The sequence below is a fragment of the Euprymna scolopes genome, chromosome 7, assembly GCF_053919585.1.
Source record: "Euprymna scolopes isolate OS-2025 chromosome 7, ASM5391958v1, whole genome shotgun sequence".
In the NCBI taxonomy this organism is placed as follows: domain Eukaryota; kingdom Metazoa; phylum Mollusca; class Cephalopoda; order Sepiida; family Sepiolidae; genus Euprymna; species Euprymna scolopes.
Window position 1 is genome coordinate 157,155,803 of NC_136488.1, and position 16,985 is coordinate 157,172,787.

General features: G+C 36.2%; 1 protein-coding gene across 3 annotated transcripts in view; it reads right to left on the bottom strand.

The window, feature by feature from the left end:
* LOC145280097 (uncharacterized) overlaps nt 1–16,985 on the bottom strand; it is a 166,794-nt gene that overhangs the window by 131,177 nt on the left and 18,632 nt on the right. For 2 of the 3 annotated variants that reach the window (XM_080131824.1, XM_080131822.1), the window contains exon 3: nt 14,635–14,703. The exons of the other annotated variant lie outside the window; for it this stretch is intronic. In XM_080131824.1, coding sequence (XP_079987950.1) covers nt 14,635–14,703 — 69 coding nt within the window. The remainder of the gene's footprint in view (nt 1–14,634; nt 14,704–16,985) is intronic. 3 annotated transcript variants of the gene reach the window in all.

Genomic DNA, 16,985 nt, shown 5'->3' on the forward strand with positions numbered 1-16,985 from the left:
ACAAAGGCCAGAGGAATAGTTAGCCCAAACATGACGAAGGCCAGTTGAATAGTTAGCCGAAACATGATGAAGGCCAGAGGAATAGTTGGCCGAAACATGACAAAGGCCAGAGGAATAGTTGGCCGAAACATGACTAAGGCCAGAGGAATAGTTGGCCAAAACATGACAAAGGCCAGAGGAATAGTTGGCCGAAACATGATGAAGGCCAGTGGAATAGTTGGCCGAAACATGATGAAGGCCAGTGGAATAGTTGGCCGAAACATGACGAAGGCCAGAGGAATAGTTGGCCGAAACATGACGAAGGCCAGAGGAATAGTTGGCCCAAACATGATGAAGGCCAGTGGAATAGTTTGCCGAAACATGACGAAGGCCAGTGGAATAGTTGGCCGAAACATGACGAAGGCCAGAGGAATAGTTGGCCGAAACATGACAAAGGCCAGAGGACTAGTTAGCCGAAACATGACGAAGGCCAGAGGAATAGTTAGCCGAAACATGACAAAGGCTAAAGGAATAGTTGGCCGAAACATGATGAACCCCAGAGAAATAGTTAGCCGAAACATGATGAGGGCCAGAGGAATAGTTAGCCGAAACATGACAAAAGGCCAGAGGAATAGGTAGCCAAAACATGACAAAGGCCAGAGGAATAGTTAACCAAAACATGACAAAGGCTAAAGGAATAGTTGGCCAGAACATGATGAGGGCCAGAGGAATAGTTAACCAAAACATGACAAAGGCTAAAGGAATAGTTGGCCAGAACATGATAAGGGCCAGAGGAATAATTAACCAAAACATGACAAAGGCTAAAGGAATAGTTGGCCGAAACATGACAAAGGCCAGAGGAATAGTTAGCTAAAAAATGATGAATGCCAGAGGAATAGTTAGCCGAAACATGACAAAGGCCAGAGGAATAGTTGACCAAAACATGACAAAGGCTAAAGGAATAGTTGGCCAGAACATGATGAGGGCCAGAGGAATAGTTAACCAAAACATGACAAGGGCTAAAGGAATAGTTGGCACAAACATGACAAACGCCAGAGGAATAGTTAGCTTAAAAATGATGAATGCCAGAGGAATAGTTAGCCGAAACATGACAAAGGCCAGAGGAATAGTTGGCCGAAACATGACAAACGCCAGAGGAATAGTTAGCTTAAAAATGATGAAGGCCAGAGGAATAGTTAGCCGAAACATGACAAAGGCTAAAGGAATAGTTGGGCAGAACATGATGAGGGCCAGAGGAATAGTTAACCAAAACATGACAAAGGCTAAAGGAATAGTTGGGCAGAACATGATGAGGGCCAGAGGAATAGTTAACCAAAACATGACAAAGGCTAAAGGAATAGTTGGCCAGAACATGATGAGGGCCAGAGGAATAGTTAACAAAAACATGACAAAGGCTAAAGGAATAGTTGGCCGAAACATGACAAAGGCCAGAGGAATAGTAAGCTTAAAAATGATGAAGGCCAGAGGAATAGTTAGCCGAAACATAACAAAGGCCAGAGGAATAGTTGGCCAAAACATGACAAAGGCTAAAGGAATAGTTGGCCAGAACATGATGAGGGCCAGAGGAATAATAAACCAAAACATGACAAAGGCTAAAGGAATAGTTGGCCGAAACATGACAAAGGCCAGAGGAATAGTTAGCTTAAAAATGATGAGTGCCAGAGGAATAGTTAACCGAAACATGACGAAGGCCAGAGGAATAGTTGGCAGAAACATGACGAAGGCCAGAGGAATAGTTGGCCAAAACATGACGAAGGCCAGAGGACTAGTTAGCCGAAACATGACGAAGGCCAGAGGAATAGTTTGCCGAAACATGACGAAGGCCAGAGGAATAGTTAGCCGAAACATGACGAAGGCCAGAGGAATAGTTAGCCGAAACATGACAAAGGCCAGAGGAATAGTTAGCCGAAACATGACGAAGGCCAGAGGAATAGTTAGCCAAAACATGACAAAGGCCAGAGGAATAGTTGGCCGAAACATGACAAAGGCCAGAGGACTAGTTAGCCGAAACATGACGAAGGCCAGAGGAATAGTTAGCCGAAACATGACAAAGGCCAGAGGAATAGTTGGCCGAAACATGACGAAGGCCAGAGGAATAGTTAGCCGAAACATGACAAAGGCTAAAGGAATAGTTGGCGGAAACATGATGAAGGCCAGAGAAATAGTTAGCCGAAACATGATGAGGGCCAGAGGAATAGTTAGCCGAAACATGACAAAAGGCCAGAGGAATAGTTAGCCAAAACATGACAAAGGCCAGAGGAATAGTTGGCCAAAACATGACAAAGGCTAAAGGAATAGTTGGCCAGAACATGATGAGGGCCAGAGGAATAATTAACCAAAACATGACAAAGGCTAAAGGAATAGTTGGCCGAAACATGACAAAGGCCAGAGGAATAGTTAGCTAAAAAATGATGAATGCCAGAGGAATAGTTAGCCGAAACATGACAAAAGCCAGAGGAATAGTTTACCAAAACATGACAAAGGCTAAAGGAATAGTTGGCCAGAACATGATGAGGGCCAGAGGAATAGGTAACCAAAACATGACAAGGGCTAAAGGAATAGTTGGCCGAAACATGACCAACGCCAGAGGAATAGTTAGCTTAAAAATGATGAATGCCAGAGGAATAGTTAGCCGAAACATGACAAAGGCCAGAGGAATAGTTGGCCGAAACATGACAAACGCCAGAGGAATAGTTAGCTTAAAAATGATGAATGCCAGAGGAATAGTTAACCAAAACATGACAAAGGCTAAAGGAATAGTTGGGCAGAACATGATGAGGGCCAGAGGAATAGTTAACCAAAACATGACAAAGGCTAAAGGAATAGTTGGCCAGAACATGATGAGGGCCAGAGGAATAGTTAACCAAAACATGACAAAGGCTAAAGGAATAGTTGGCCGAAACATGACAAAGGCCAGAGGAATAGTTAGCTTAAAAATGATGAATGCCAGAGGAATAGTTAGCCGATACATGACAAAGGCCAGAGGAATAGTTGGCCAAAACATGACAAAGGCTAAAGGAATAGTTGGCCAGAACATGATGAGGGCCAGAGGAATAATTAACCAAAACATGACAAAGGCTAAAGGAATAGTTGGCCGAAACATGACAAAGGCCAGAGGAATAGTTAGCTTAAAAATGATGAAGGCCAGAGGAATAGTAAGCCGAAACATGACAAAGGCCAGAGGAATAGTTGGCCAAAACATGACAAACGCCAGAGGAATAGTTAGCTTAAAAATGATGAAGGCCAGAGGAATAGTTAGCCGAAACATGACAAAGGCCAGAGGAATAGTTGGCCGAAACATGACAAACGCCAGAGGAACAGTTAGCTTAAAAATGATGAATGCCAGAGGAATAGTTAACCAAAACATGACAAAGGCTAAAGGAATAGTTGGGCAGAACATGATGAGGGCCAGAGGTATAGTTAACCAAAACATGACAAAGGCTAAAGGAATAGTTGGCCAGAATATGATGAGGGCCAGAGGAATAGTTAACCAAAACATGACAAAGGCTAAAGGAATAGTTGGCCGAAACATGACAAAGGCCAGAGGAATAGTTAGCTTAAAAATGACAAAAGGCCAGAGGAATAGGTAGCCGAAACATGACAAAGGCCAGAGGAATAGTTGGCCAAAACATGACAAAGGCTAAAGGAATAGTTGGCCAGAACATGATGAGGGCCAGAGGAATAATTAACCAAAACATGACAAAGGCTAAAGGAATAGTTGGGCAGAAAATGATGAGGGCCAGAGGAATAGTTAACCAAAACATGACAAAGGCTAAAGGAATAGTCGGCCGAAACATGACAAAGGCCAGAGGAATAGTTAGCTTAAAAATGATGAAGGCCAGAGGAATAGTAAGCCGAAACATGACAAAGGCCAGAGGAATAGTTGACCAAAACATGACAAAGGCTAAAGGAATAGTTGGCCAGAACATGATGGGGGCCAGAGGAATAGTTAACCGAAACATGACGAAGGCCAGTGGAATAGTTGGCCGAAACATGATGAAGGCCAGTGGAATAGTTGGCCGAAACATGATGAAGGCCAGAGGAATAGTTGGCCGAAACATGACGAAGGCCAGAGGATTAGTTGGCCGAAACATGACGAAGGCCAGAGGAATAGTTGGCCGAAACATGACGAAGGCCAGAGGAATAGCTGGCCGAAAGATGACAAAGGCCAGAGGAATAGTTGGCCGAAACATGACATAGGCCAGAGGTATAGTTGGCCGAAACATGACGAAGGTCAGAGGAATAGTTGACCGAAACATGACAAACGCCAGAGGAATAGTTGGCCGAAACATGATGAAGGCCAGTGGAATAGTTGGCCGAAACATGACAAAGGGCAGTGGAACAGTTCGCCGAAACATGACAAAGGCCAGAGGAATAGTTAGCCCAAACATGACGAAGGCCAGTTGAATAGTTAGCCGAAACATGATGAAGGCCAGAGGAATAGTTGGCCGAAACATGACAAAGGCCAGAGGAATAGTTGGCCGAAACATGACTAAGGCCAGAGGAATAGTTGGCCAAAACATGACAAAGGCCAGAGGAATAGTTGGCCGAAACATGATGAAGGCCAGTGGAATAGTTGGCCGAAACATGATGAAGGCCAGTGGAATAGTTGGCCGAAACATGACGAAGGCCAGAGGAATAGTTGGCCGAAACATGACGAAGGCCAGAGGAATAGTTGGCCCAAACATGATGAAGGCCAGTGGAATAGTTTGCCGAAACATGACGAAGGCCAGAGGAATAGTTAGCCGAAACATGACGAAGGCCAGAGCAATAGTTGGCCGAAATGTCATGAAATAACAACTAAGAAAGATGAGGATAATAGTTCGAAATAAATAAATAAATAATAATTATCTCAATAATGAATTCCAATTAAAATAATTTATAAAATTTGGGGTGTTTTACAATCCACGGTGATTCGAAAAAGTGGTAAAAAAAATGAAATATACAATAAATAAATGATACCATAGCCAATAAAAGTTACTTTGCAACCTTTAATTTCTGTCTCATTTGTAAAACTGTATTGTTCAAAATGTTTGAATAGTTTTGTGATGGAGGTTGTTTTATTGGCTCTTTGTTTCTGGATATTGACGTACCATCATAAGGATTAGGTTCTGGGAGCTCATCAGATATTAGTAAGTGCTAACAATAGTCGTTTAATTTTGATGATCAATTTCTAAGAGACCCATACCTCCCGCTCCTCTGGGCAGATACAGTCTTAGTAGACATTGGTTTTTGTACATTACTCTGCATAGTATCAACATTTTTTGTGTTTTAGTATCTGGTCAATCAATAATTCCAAAGTTGTATGTTATCACGGGCAAGGCAAGTTGGTTAATGGCAGTTACTGATTTTTTTTGTAAGCTGTGTTTTGGAGATTTTTCTTATACAGTGTTTATACAGATTTTCAAAACTTTTTAATGACTTTTAAAGGCTTTTTAAAGTTTTTCAAAGCCTTCTCCAGACAAAATTCAAGTTTCAAAATAAAATTTGAACTTTGTTTTACAATCCACAGCAATTGGAAAAAGTGGTAAAAAATTAAATATACAACAGCCTAGAACAGGTTGCAACCTAACTGCATCATCTTTTGTGGTTTTAAGTAGTTTTAAATGTTTTTTATTTCATCTCAAATATTAACTCTCTTTATGGCTTTTAAATTTCCAACCAAGATCGCTATCGTCTTGTTCATTTTTGTTTTCGGCCCATCTAGCCTCATTTTAAGTTATAACAATTTGGGGTTGGAGGAGGAGGGGGGGGATTTGCTATTGGAAAGTCCCATCCGCAGAAGAAAATTTTTTTTATTTTAAAACGGGTATATCATTTTCATTTATGGCGGCCACAAAAATGAAATTATAAATGAAAGCAAAAATAGAGGCAGATTTATTTCGATTTTATTTTTAATACTAGCGGGGTTGCCTGGCATTGCCTGGGTGTTTGAAAAAGAAAAGTTTGGGAGAAGGAAGTAGGCTCAAACCCAAATCCCAGAGGTGAAGGCGAAAAATAAAGCGTGATGACTTACCTCAACGCTACGATGGATGAAATTTAATGATTAAATGTGAATTGACAGGTGCGTAAATTTAATGAGGTCAAAATGAAATTCCGCACTTAACTTTTGCTGCGTGGTAGTTTTTTTGGTTTCGTTTTCCCAAGATGTTGGGGGGGGGGGGCTCCCTATAAAAGGGGGAGTGTCCAAATGAATAGCAATTGTCTGATATAAGGGATTTCTCCCGCATTATCAAACCTTATTGCTTTCTGGACGTTTCGGCACGTAAGGCTGAGAACACAAATTCGCTTTCACAGTTTTGTTTTTTTATACGGAAAAGCCAAAGAATATCGCGAATATATTGTGTAAAAGTCGCCCAAATTAAAGATACACGCGACCTTGTTTCGTAAATCGGAGGTATTATAATCTACGTAGCATATAAAAAGTTCTAAGAAACAGTGCCCCCCAAAAAAGCTTTTGCCGGACATACACAAAAAATGCACACGCACACACACTAACACACATTTTGTCTTTTATATATATAGATTTCGACACAAATTTTTACTGGACATAAAGAATACAATTTTCAACATATTTTCATTATTTTCAAGAATTGTTTTAAGGTAATAATAGAAATATGGCCATTTCAAGGCAAAAGTCAAAATTCAAGGAGTTTTCAAGTCTGTGCAAACCCTGTTAATGCATAAATTCACATGAGAAAAAAAAAATGTCTGTTTATTTACTGTAATACTATGCTGCTTTTCTACAATTAAACACTAATGAATAGAAACAACTCGTTGTTAAGATCAATTGTATCCGATTAGTCGAACACAAGTACTATTTTACTTACAGGTAAAGGAAAATTGTGGATTCATACCATTTCCAAAAGTGTGTTAGTGCATAATTAAACACCATAGATTCTACAGGGGTCATTTGATGATATTTGTGAGATTAAGTATCATTGCTATTTAAATGTTTCAGACTGTTGTTCAATGCAACCTTGCCTTTTGTAATAAGAAACTCAATGAATCAGTGCATATATATAAAGCTACACTGATATTTTAAATAAGTCAAGTATAGAGATGAATACAATATGGAAACCATTACAAAAGGGTAGATCATTTCAGTATTCTAAAATAAATAGTAATCTCTATATATGAGAGGTGTGCAATAAGTAATGCCCCTGACCCACTTCCAGTTGTCTGATCTAGCTGAAATTTTGCATGTGCAATGATTTATATCTCTATGGGTTATGTGGCAAATTACAGCTCTGAACTAATTGTGGTTTCTGTTTTACAGGTGTTTGAACTGAGTCAGGTGTGAAATGGAGCCTGTTGAATGTCGAGCAGTGGTCCGGTTTTTGTATTTGAAAGGACGCACACCACAGGAGACTTTTGATGAAATGAAAGAAACTTATGGTGATAATGCCCCATCATATGACCTTGCAAAACGCTGGCATCGTGAATTCAAACATGGCTGGAAGTCTGTGGAAACAGCTCCCAGACCTGGTCGCCCCCTTCTGCCATTGATGAGGCATCTGTCCGTCAAATTGAGGTTGCCATTTTGGAAGATCGGCGCATTACTATTCGCCAAATAGCCCAAGATGTCAAGATTAGTACAGGGTCTGTGGAAACTATCATTCATAACCATTTACATATGCATAAGGTGTCTGCCAGATGGATTCCCAGGTTGCTCACACCATTCCAGAAGCAAGAACGCGTCAAATGCTCGAGGATGAATTTGGAGATGTGCCAAGAAGATGAGTCAAAGTTTTTCAAAAGACTGATTACACAGGATGAAACCTGGGTCCATCACTATGATCCAGAGACCAAAGTCCAGTCAATGCAGTGGAAGCACTTGGACTCACCACCTCTAAAGAAGGCAAGGGTGCAGCCCTCTGCTGGCAAGGTCATTCTCGGTCTTCTGGGACTAGGACGGAGTAGTGATGACAGATTTCCTGGCAAAGGGTACCACAATTACAGGAGCCTATTATGCTTCACTTTTGAGGAAATTAAGGGAAGCTATCAAAATCAAGAAGCGGGGCAAGATCAGCAAAGGTACCCATCTCCTGCGGGACAACACTCCAGTCCACAACTCGCATGTCGCTAGATCAGAAGCACAGGCGTGTGGTTATGAAATCCTCTCCCATCCTCCCTACTCTCCTGACCTTGCACCCTCTGACTTTCACCTCTTCCCAGCTATGAAGTTGTTTTTGAAAGGATAGCGTTTCCCAGATGATGCAGCCTTGATTTCTGAAGTCACATCGTGGTTAGAGGACCAACCTGGGGTGTTCTACAAAAACGGTCTCCAGAGCTGCATCAAACGATGGGAGAAATGCATAACTCTGGGTGGTTCTTATGTAGAGAAAGACTAATAACTGTGCCAAGTTTCGTTGCTCTACTACTATAAGAAGTGAGTCAGGGGCATTACTTATTGCACGCTCCTCATATATATAAAAGGCACTTCGTTTGTCTTTATACCTATGTGCTTGTTTGTGTTTTTTGCCTACGGACTTTGAAATTGGGTCAATTTTTTTTTAAATTTCGCAAAAATGTACTGGCACTTCTACACTATTGGGACGAAATTTCGGAAATCGTAAAACTGAATTTCACATAAAAACAATGGTATCTACGTATCCCTCATATTTTTAAGATGATTATATTAAAAATTACGAAAATCGATAAGGTAGAAAATTATTTATTAAAAAATATAAAAAATAATTTGATGAAAACGATCGTAAGACACAGGAGAGTTAAAAAGGGAGGTAATTTTCTGTTTCAATTTAAACAAGATGGCGACAATTGTTCACCTGCTACCACGATTAAAGTTGTTTTTTTGAATAATTCATTAATATTCAGGAAATTTCAACTGCATAATTTGGAAGCTACCATTGTAACTTATTAGAATTGACAAAAAAATCAGTTGAAAGCATTGTTTTTTATCTGAAAACTTCATTTATCGACTACAAAATCTTGTCCCAATAGTGTAGAAGCGTCTTAGGTTTTGTACTGAAATCCCTCTTAGAAGTATGTAAATTCAATAATCAAAAATATCTGATTACAGAAGGAACTGTCTGATTTTGACAAAAGTTAACACCCTTATACAGCCTAACATCACAAGTGCATTTGAGAAGTTTTATCATCAAATAAGCAGAAGCATATAAAATCAGCAGTAGGTTCTTTGCTAAAACAGGGATGCGTTTAAAATTAATGTTTCTGTTTAGAGCAGTACTGGACCATGATACTTGATTTTTACATTTTAAACTTTAATTCAATCCATGATATAAAAATAATTTTATGAAATCAACAAATGTTCAAGGGTAGGCAATTGAAGTGGTTCCTCAGTGTGGCAGACAAATCTCTGAGAAAGCTATGGAAACAGAACTCCCTTAAAATGTCAAATACATATATTAAATTTTAACAGAAATATAAAATGTAGGTATAAGACACTTATTCAGAGTTTTCCACAATTTCAGTTTCTTCCAAGTATATTAGGAGGCAAAATAAAGAGGGGGAGGAATAAAAAAAGAAAAGGTAATATGGTATTATAAGCAGAGTGAAAAATGACATAGTATTCCGAATTAAATCCTGAACAATGTCATGTCTCCCTAATAAATAATTAATTACGGTATGTATAAAAAATGTAGTGTGAGATCAGTCTATCCTGATGGATTAAATAAAAAGTTCCGAGCGTCCTCCTCCACAAGTGGAAAATTTACTTTCACCATAACTAATGTTTGTGCAAAAATTTTTTAAAATCCAAAGTGTCATTATTGAGGAAAGTGCGAACAAATGAACGATTTAAGGGAAATTTTACCCCTATAATGCTTCCGGGGGAAGGGGGGGGGAAGCAACAAGAGTTATCTTGGAAAATCAGTTCAGCCAAAAATTTACTTTCACCATGACTAATGTTTGTGCAAAATTTTAAAAAAAATCCAAGGCATGGTTATTGAGAAAAGTGCAAACAAATGAAAGGATAAACGATTTGGGGACAATTTTACTCCTAGGGAGGCAATCAGAGTTATTCCGGAAAATGCATTCTGGCAAAATTTTACATTCACCATGACTAATGTTTGTGCAAAATCTCAAAATAAATACAAGGCATGGTTATTGGGAAAAGTGCGAGCAAAGGAACAGACGAATGGGAGAGAATTACTAGGTCCAATCCTTCCTTTGTCGGAGGACCAAAAATAAAAACACCTGAAGGCCAAACAGTAAATCAGCTGAAACGTGAAAACTGCAATAACTAAGATGAGGACAATAGTCCAAAAGATATAATCATTTGAGAAAAAAAGAGTTATTTCCTTTATTTCTGTGTGTTATTTATTTAAAAACAAGCTGGCTGTAGTTTTTTTATCTTGTAGAGAAATAAAAGGTGACAATAATTTCTAATTAGCTAACCAGGAAAGAGAGTTAAAATAGCAGCCCTGAGGAAGTCACACATATCGAAACCTGAACTTGTTGAAGTTAGCTAAACAAACTACATAAGGGAAATTCCAAAAATAATGCCTCTTATTTTTTTATTCTACCAAAATGGATTAGAGGAGATTGCAAATTGCATTGTTATGATGACTGAACTTATGAATTCATGACCTGAAAGTTTCATCTCTCTCTTGCAGATATTGACGATGTAAGAAAGCAACCCCTGTCATGGATGTGTGTCAGAAGCAGAGATGCATCATTGAATTCCTGGCAAAAGTGCATTGAGAATAGTGGTGCCTATGTAGAAAAATAAATTCCGGAGCACAAAAGGTCGCTCATTTTAATGGTATCACTCCTGTCTCTATAGCTCTTCAACTTTTTGAATTTGAAAAAAAAAATAGGTTTTACTTTTGAAATTGTATAACAGCTCTATTAAGAACCAATTATTGAACACTTTCGGAATGGTTATATACGACTTATTACTCTATAATAAACCTAGACTAATCTTATATTGATATCATAATTGCAGGTAGAAGAGATGTTTTGATAAGGGTTGGAATTATTACTCGGTATCGGAATCGGGAATTGGAAAAATCGGATTTTTGGGGGGTATCAAAATCTGTATAGAAATGAGAAAAATTTAAGCGACATTTCCAATTCCCAAAATGACTCTTGCAATTTTTTTCAATTTTTGTTAAAAATTTTTTTTATTCTGTTGATGTAACAGAGCTGTTTTTTTTACTCATGTTCACTAAGGCATATCACCACTTGGACGTAAGGGGCTATTATTTGGGAACATGCCTAGGAAAGATTAACAAGATGTTGGTTTACATTACATTTAAACTTCTGCATATCAGTACAGTCAGGGAAACAAGTAGCAGAAAGAGAATTACAAAATCTAGCTGTTTGAGGGAAGAAGTATTACAGTAGAAAGCTTTCTGGAATTTAGGGACGTCAACAGTGAAGGGGTATGATTTTGTTGCTAAGCTGAGTTGTCGGGAATATGTATGTTGAAGGGGCACAAGTACAATGAGTTCATCAGAGCACATTCCATGAAAATACTTGTAAAACAGGCACAGAGATGCAACATTGTGGTGATGGAACAGGGGTTAGAGCTTAGTTGACAAAGTGGGACCTATTAGATTGAAGACTCTTCTTTGGACCTTGTACAAGAGGGAGAGACTAGTGGTAGATGCACCAGCCTAGGTGTGACAACAATACTCCATGCAAGAGCGAATGGTGGCTTTGTAGAGATACAGAATTCTCTCAGGTGTGAATAGTCTTCTAGCATGATAGAGGGAACCCACCTTCTTTGCAGCAGCCTTCGCAACGTCCTCAATGTATTTGTTCCAGTTCATATTGCCCATGAATGAAGAAATGAAATGTTTAAATATTTAGAAAAAATGTGTTGTTGGAAATACGAGATATAAAAACTTTTGTTAAAAACAAGAAAGTGAGTTGAGTTTTTTCCTTTCCTCTATTTCCTTGCGATGTGTTGGATCTGTTAAAATGTAATGACACCATTAAAAAAGAGTAATGACTATGTTACATTGATAAAATAATAAATATTTATTGATTTTGAACTATGAGTAGAACTAAAATTTATAGATTATAGTAACAGATTTCAGAAAAAATGGTAACAAAAAAAATGGCAACAGAAAAAAATGGCACAGTGTGATGGATAAATACAAAAGGAATGACACAAGTGAAAAATTTAGATAAGAATCTAAAAAAAGGTCATCCAAACCCTGGATAAACAGAAAATACTAAGTAGTTCTTCAAATTAATGTCAAATTAAAAAAAAAATTATATCTACATTTAAAAGTAGATGAGGACCCTATGTTACTCCCCCCCCCCAAAAAAAATGAAATTCTACGTTTTTGGGCGATTTTAAAATCAGAATCAGAAATTGTATCAGTGTGACCCCACATGGCCTCACTGACAACTCATCGATCCACAAAGATTGTGTGCTGCGGCATTCTCCTTTATTTTCATCTTTTAGTTCTGGCCGTGTCGTCATTTTTTCGTTGGTGACTGTCGATGAGGATGCTAAAATCCACAAGTTTAAAAATCAAATAAAACAAGCACAAAATAAACACAGACACTGATGCTTCACGTATATATTGGTTGGAATCTGTATATGTATGTGAAACTGCTCTCTCATGCTGAGGTCCACATTTATATCTACTGTCGAGGTTGTCTCCATCGGTTAGTTGATTAATTCATCTCTGTTTGTTCGATCTGATCCAAACCATGATCCATCTTCAGTGGTGTTCAAACTCTGACTGTCCTCAGCTGTATCCAAAATTCAACTGCTCGCCTTGGTGTTCAGGCCTCAACTGACTAACCATCCGACTGAACCCACCCCCAATCGTGTTGCTTCTATTGTTTGATCCTTAGTCCATTGTTTGATCCTTTTGCTATCATCATTCGTCACACCCTAAATTAAACCCAACCCATATATCACTTTGTCTGCATTAAGAACAAATTCCTATCCATTGTCTGTTGATAAGTTCCTTTATTACTTGCTAAACTTACTTCATTTTCTTTTGTCATCTATCCTTTGTTATTTTCCTACCTCGCCAGCACTCAATGACCTCATTCGAACACACAAACATATGAAAAACACAGACTCCGATGCTTCACATGTGTGCCAGTTGGACTCTGGGGGATTTCTACATGCTAATTTATGTGCACGTTCTAGCAAAGCTGGGTACATCTATTGCTGTCGGTTCAACTTTCCAGCTTCCTTGGAGAATATATGTCGGTTGAACTCTGGTGTGTGTGTTTCTATATGCTAATTTATATGCACGTTCTAGCGAGGCTGAGTACATCTATTGCTGTCGGTTCATCTCTCTAGCTTCCTTGGAGAACCTCCGAGCAACCAACTGCTCTCAGCCATATCCAAAATCCAACTGTGCACCTTGGCGTTCAGACCTAACCTGATTAAGCGTTCAACTGACCCCCCCCCTCCTGTCAAATGTTGTTCCTGTTGTTCGATCCTTTTTGCTATCACTATTTGTCACAAATTAATTTAAACTCTACCCTTATTTCTCTTTATCTGCATTAAGAACAAATTCCAATCCAGTGTCTATTGATAAGTTCTTTTATTACTCACTACTTCCTTTTCTTTTGTCATCCTTCGTTCGTTTCCTAACCTCTCGAGCACTCAATGAACATAGTGTCACATCAGAATCAGGATTTAGAACAGAATCGGTAATTGTATCGGAATCAGAAAAAATATTGGAATTATTCCATCACTAGCTATAACCTATACAATAACAAAAAAAAACTGGCTGAAACTATAGCTATAAATAACAACCTCACATGCACGCATATTTTTATGTGATAATAGATAATCTTAGTTAATGCTATGAATGTGATTAAAAGAATTATTTTTAAAAAATTAAAAAGAAAAAACATTTGGTTATAGTCAGTCAATATACTTCCTAACTTCTGACGTGACTGCTACCGGAAGTGGTGACAAGGCAAATCAGTTTCTTCGCTTTTTTCTCTCATGCTTATATCTTCCCTGTGCATGTACTCGTTTTTATTACGTTTTTCCAATCTTTCTTTTTTATTTAATAATCATTGAAAAGTTTTTCCAGTCTTATTTTAATTAAGAATTATAGAAATTAGTTTGTTTTTCTTTTTTCAGAATTATTGAAAACACTTTTTAGAATCTTTGAAAATTATTTTGGGAATATTATGTATTGGATACGTTTTTTATCATGTTTAAAATTTTATTATTTTGATTGCAATAATGTTATTTTTATACTTTCATAAACATACTTATTATATAATTTCAAATAAAAAACTTCTTTTTAACATTAAAAAAACACGTATTTTTACAATTTTATAAACATATTTCTTATAAAATTTCCAATGAAATAAAAACTTGTATTTTTTAATTTTGTTATGAAAAGTACAAATAAAGACTAATTGTGTTATTTTTATCTCTTTTATAATTTTTTTGTTTTTATTGTACAATTTTGTTTGTTTTTATTGTATAATTTTGTTTGTTTTTATTGTATATTTTTGTTTGTTTTTATTGTATATTTTTCAATAATGTCCTTTTCTTAGATCGCTTTACAATAGAAATATAAAAGAATAATAAAAGAGAAGGAACTGATTTGCCTTGTCACCATTTCCAGTAGCAGCCACACCAGAAGTTAGGAAGTATGTGAGCTGACTATAACTAAAAATTTCAACCTAAGCAATGTTTTTCTTTACCTTCAACTTTTGCCATATAACTTGCTTGTTTTTGTAGATTACTTATTATACCATGCAATCTTGACACATCTGAAACAACAAGAAATAAACAATTTTAGTCATTAGTGGAGGTATAATAATATTTTAAGAACAGGTTTTCCTATGGAAGAGAAGTGATTGGTCTCAAATAACTTTGTCACAGCCTATAAAATTAGCTATTAGAATTATCTTCATGATAATAATTTTTGAAAAGAGTATTCTTTAATGGAAACACTCCAGACAAGGTATGAAGCCACTTGATGTAAAGAGCTAAAAAATTAAAGACTAGTTCAAGGTAAAAAATTAGCCAACAATAAGTGTTAGATGGATGGATTCGACCTAGACAGAAAACAGCAATTCTTCCTCCTTTCTCAGAAACATCCGAATTTGCAGTTCAGTCTTAATTGTTCATTACTTAAAAAAATAAAATCAAGAACAAACAGTATGTGTGTAAAATAGCAATTTGTGTTCAATTAAGGTTTATATATATATATATATATATATATATATATATTTGAACCTAGTCAACGACGGGCACACTTGCTAGTATATATATATATATATATATATATATATATATATATATATATATATACTAGCAAAAGTACCCGTCATTGACTGGGTTCAAAAACAGCCTACAGAAAATGGACACTGATTTATGAAAGTATGATAGGTTATGAAAAGGAAGGGTTGTAAAGAGATAGCTTCGAATTTGGGGTATCAAAACCAAAGCAAAATATGATGAACGTAAAAATAAAATAAATAAACCCCATAATTTATTATACCATATCTGTTCACACTGAAACACTTATCACAATATTTTGTGGATCTATATTAAAAAACCTTGTTAAACTTTGTGATATATTTCCATTCTATGGAGATCAGGCACAGACGAACATCGCATAATTTTATTATACCATATTTCTTCAAACTGAAACATAATTATCAAAGTATACTTACGCAGATAGATATGAAAAGTCTTTATTAAAGTTTGTGCCTATTTCCATTCTATGGAGGCCAGGCCTGAACGCAGACCCCACAATTTTATTATACCATCCCTATTTAAATTAAAACATACTTATCAAAGTATTCTTATGTACATCTATATCAAAAACACTTGTAGACGTTTTTTTTTAATTTTTTATTTCCATACTTTGTGGACAGGCACGTACTCAGACCCCACAATTTTAATGAATCATCATTATGCCAGATCAAACATACCCATTCCTGTGTCTCGATACATCTTCTATCATTATATGTGATATATGTATGAATTATATATGATTATATGTATTATAATAGTCAACTATATAGGAGCCTATTCATGACCAGACACACACACAGACGTTCAGCTTTATATATATATATATATATATATATATATATATATATATATATATATATATATATAATACCAGTATAGCTACATTGGAAATTCAAAATATTTATTTTTCTTATCAAATTCTTTCAGCATTTAAAATTTTGGCATATTTTTTACAGATCTGCTTTGTTATGCAGAAAGAATTGAATTATTAATATGTCAAAATTGAATCTTTTCATGTTCATACTGTTCAGAAAAAATAGAAATTATATCAATATCAATATATATATATATATATATATATATATATATATATATATATATATATATATATATATATGATTCCATCAAACTAATAAATTTCCTAGCTGGAATAACTATTTTCTAAAACAAACTGAAGCAAGTTATATGATTTTAATGTGAAGAACATGCTGCACTAGCAGTATCAGAATTTTTGTAGGAATTTTTGACACCCCTAACACGAAACTGCGAATACAATATAAAAATCTCGTAATTTCTGTTAAAAGTGGGTTATTTATTTTCTTTATGGATTATACTTCCAAAATAAACTATTACAGTTGTTTTAAAAGTAATAGAAATTTTTTTTTTTTTTTAAACAGTAATGAATTTTCCGAACTCAATATTTTTCAATTTTTAAACTTTAAAAATCTATCAAAATTTTTCTATTGATTCTATTTTTACGATATTTTCAGGGTCAATGTGAAATTTTATGTTCTTTCCAATAAACCGAATATAATATTTTAGACAAACGTTTTTTTTTAAATTCACGCCCCCCCCCAAGTGTCACCCATTTTGAAATGTCTATTAAAAAGTAAATAATTAATTTATGTCGGGGAGTTTTATATATCACAAATTGAAGAGAAAAGGTCAATAAATAATATATTCAAATTTAAAACAAAAAAAATCGCTTTTTTAGAAATTTACCTGTAAAGTCCGAAGTTTAAAACCTTATTTTATAAGAACACATTGTTTTTTTTTGTCTTTTTTTTTT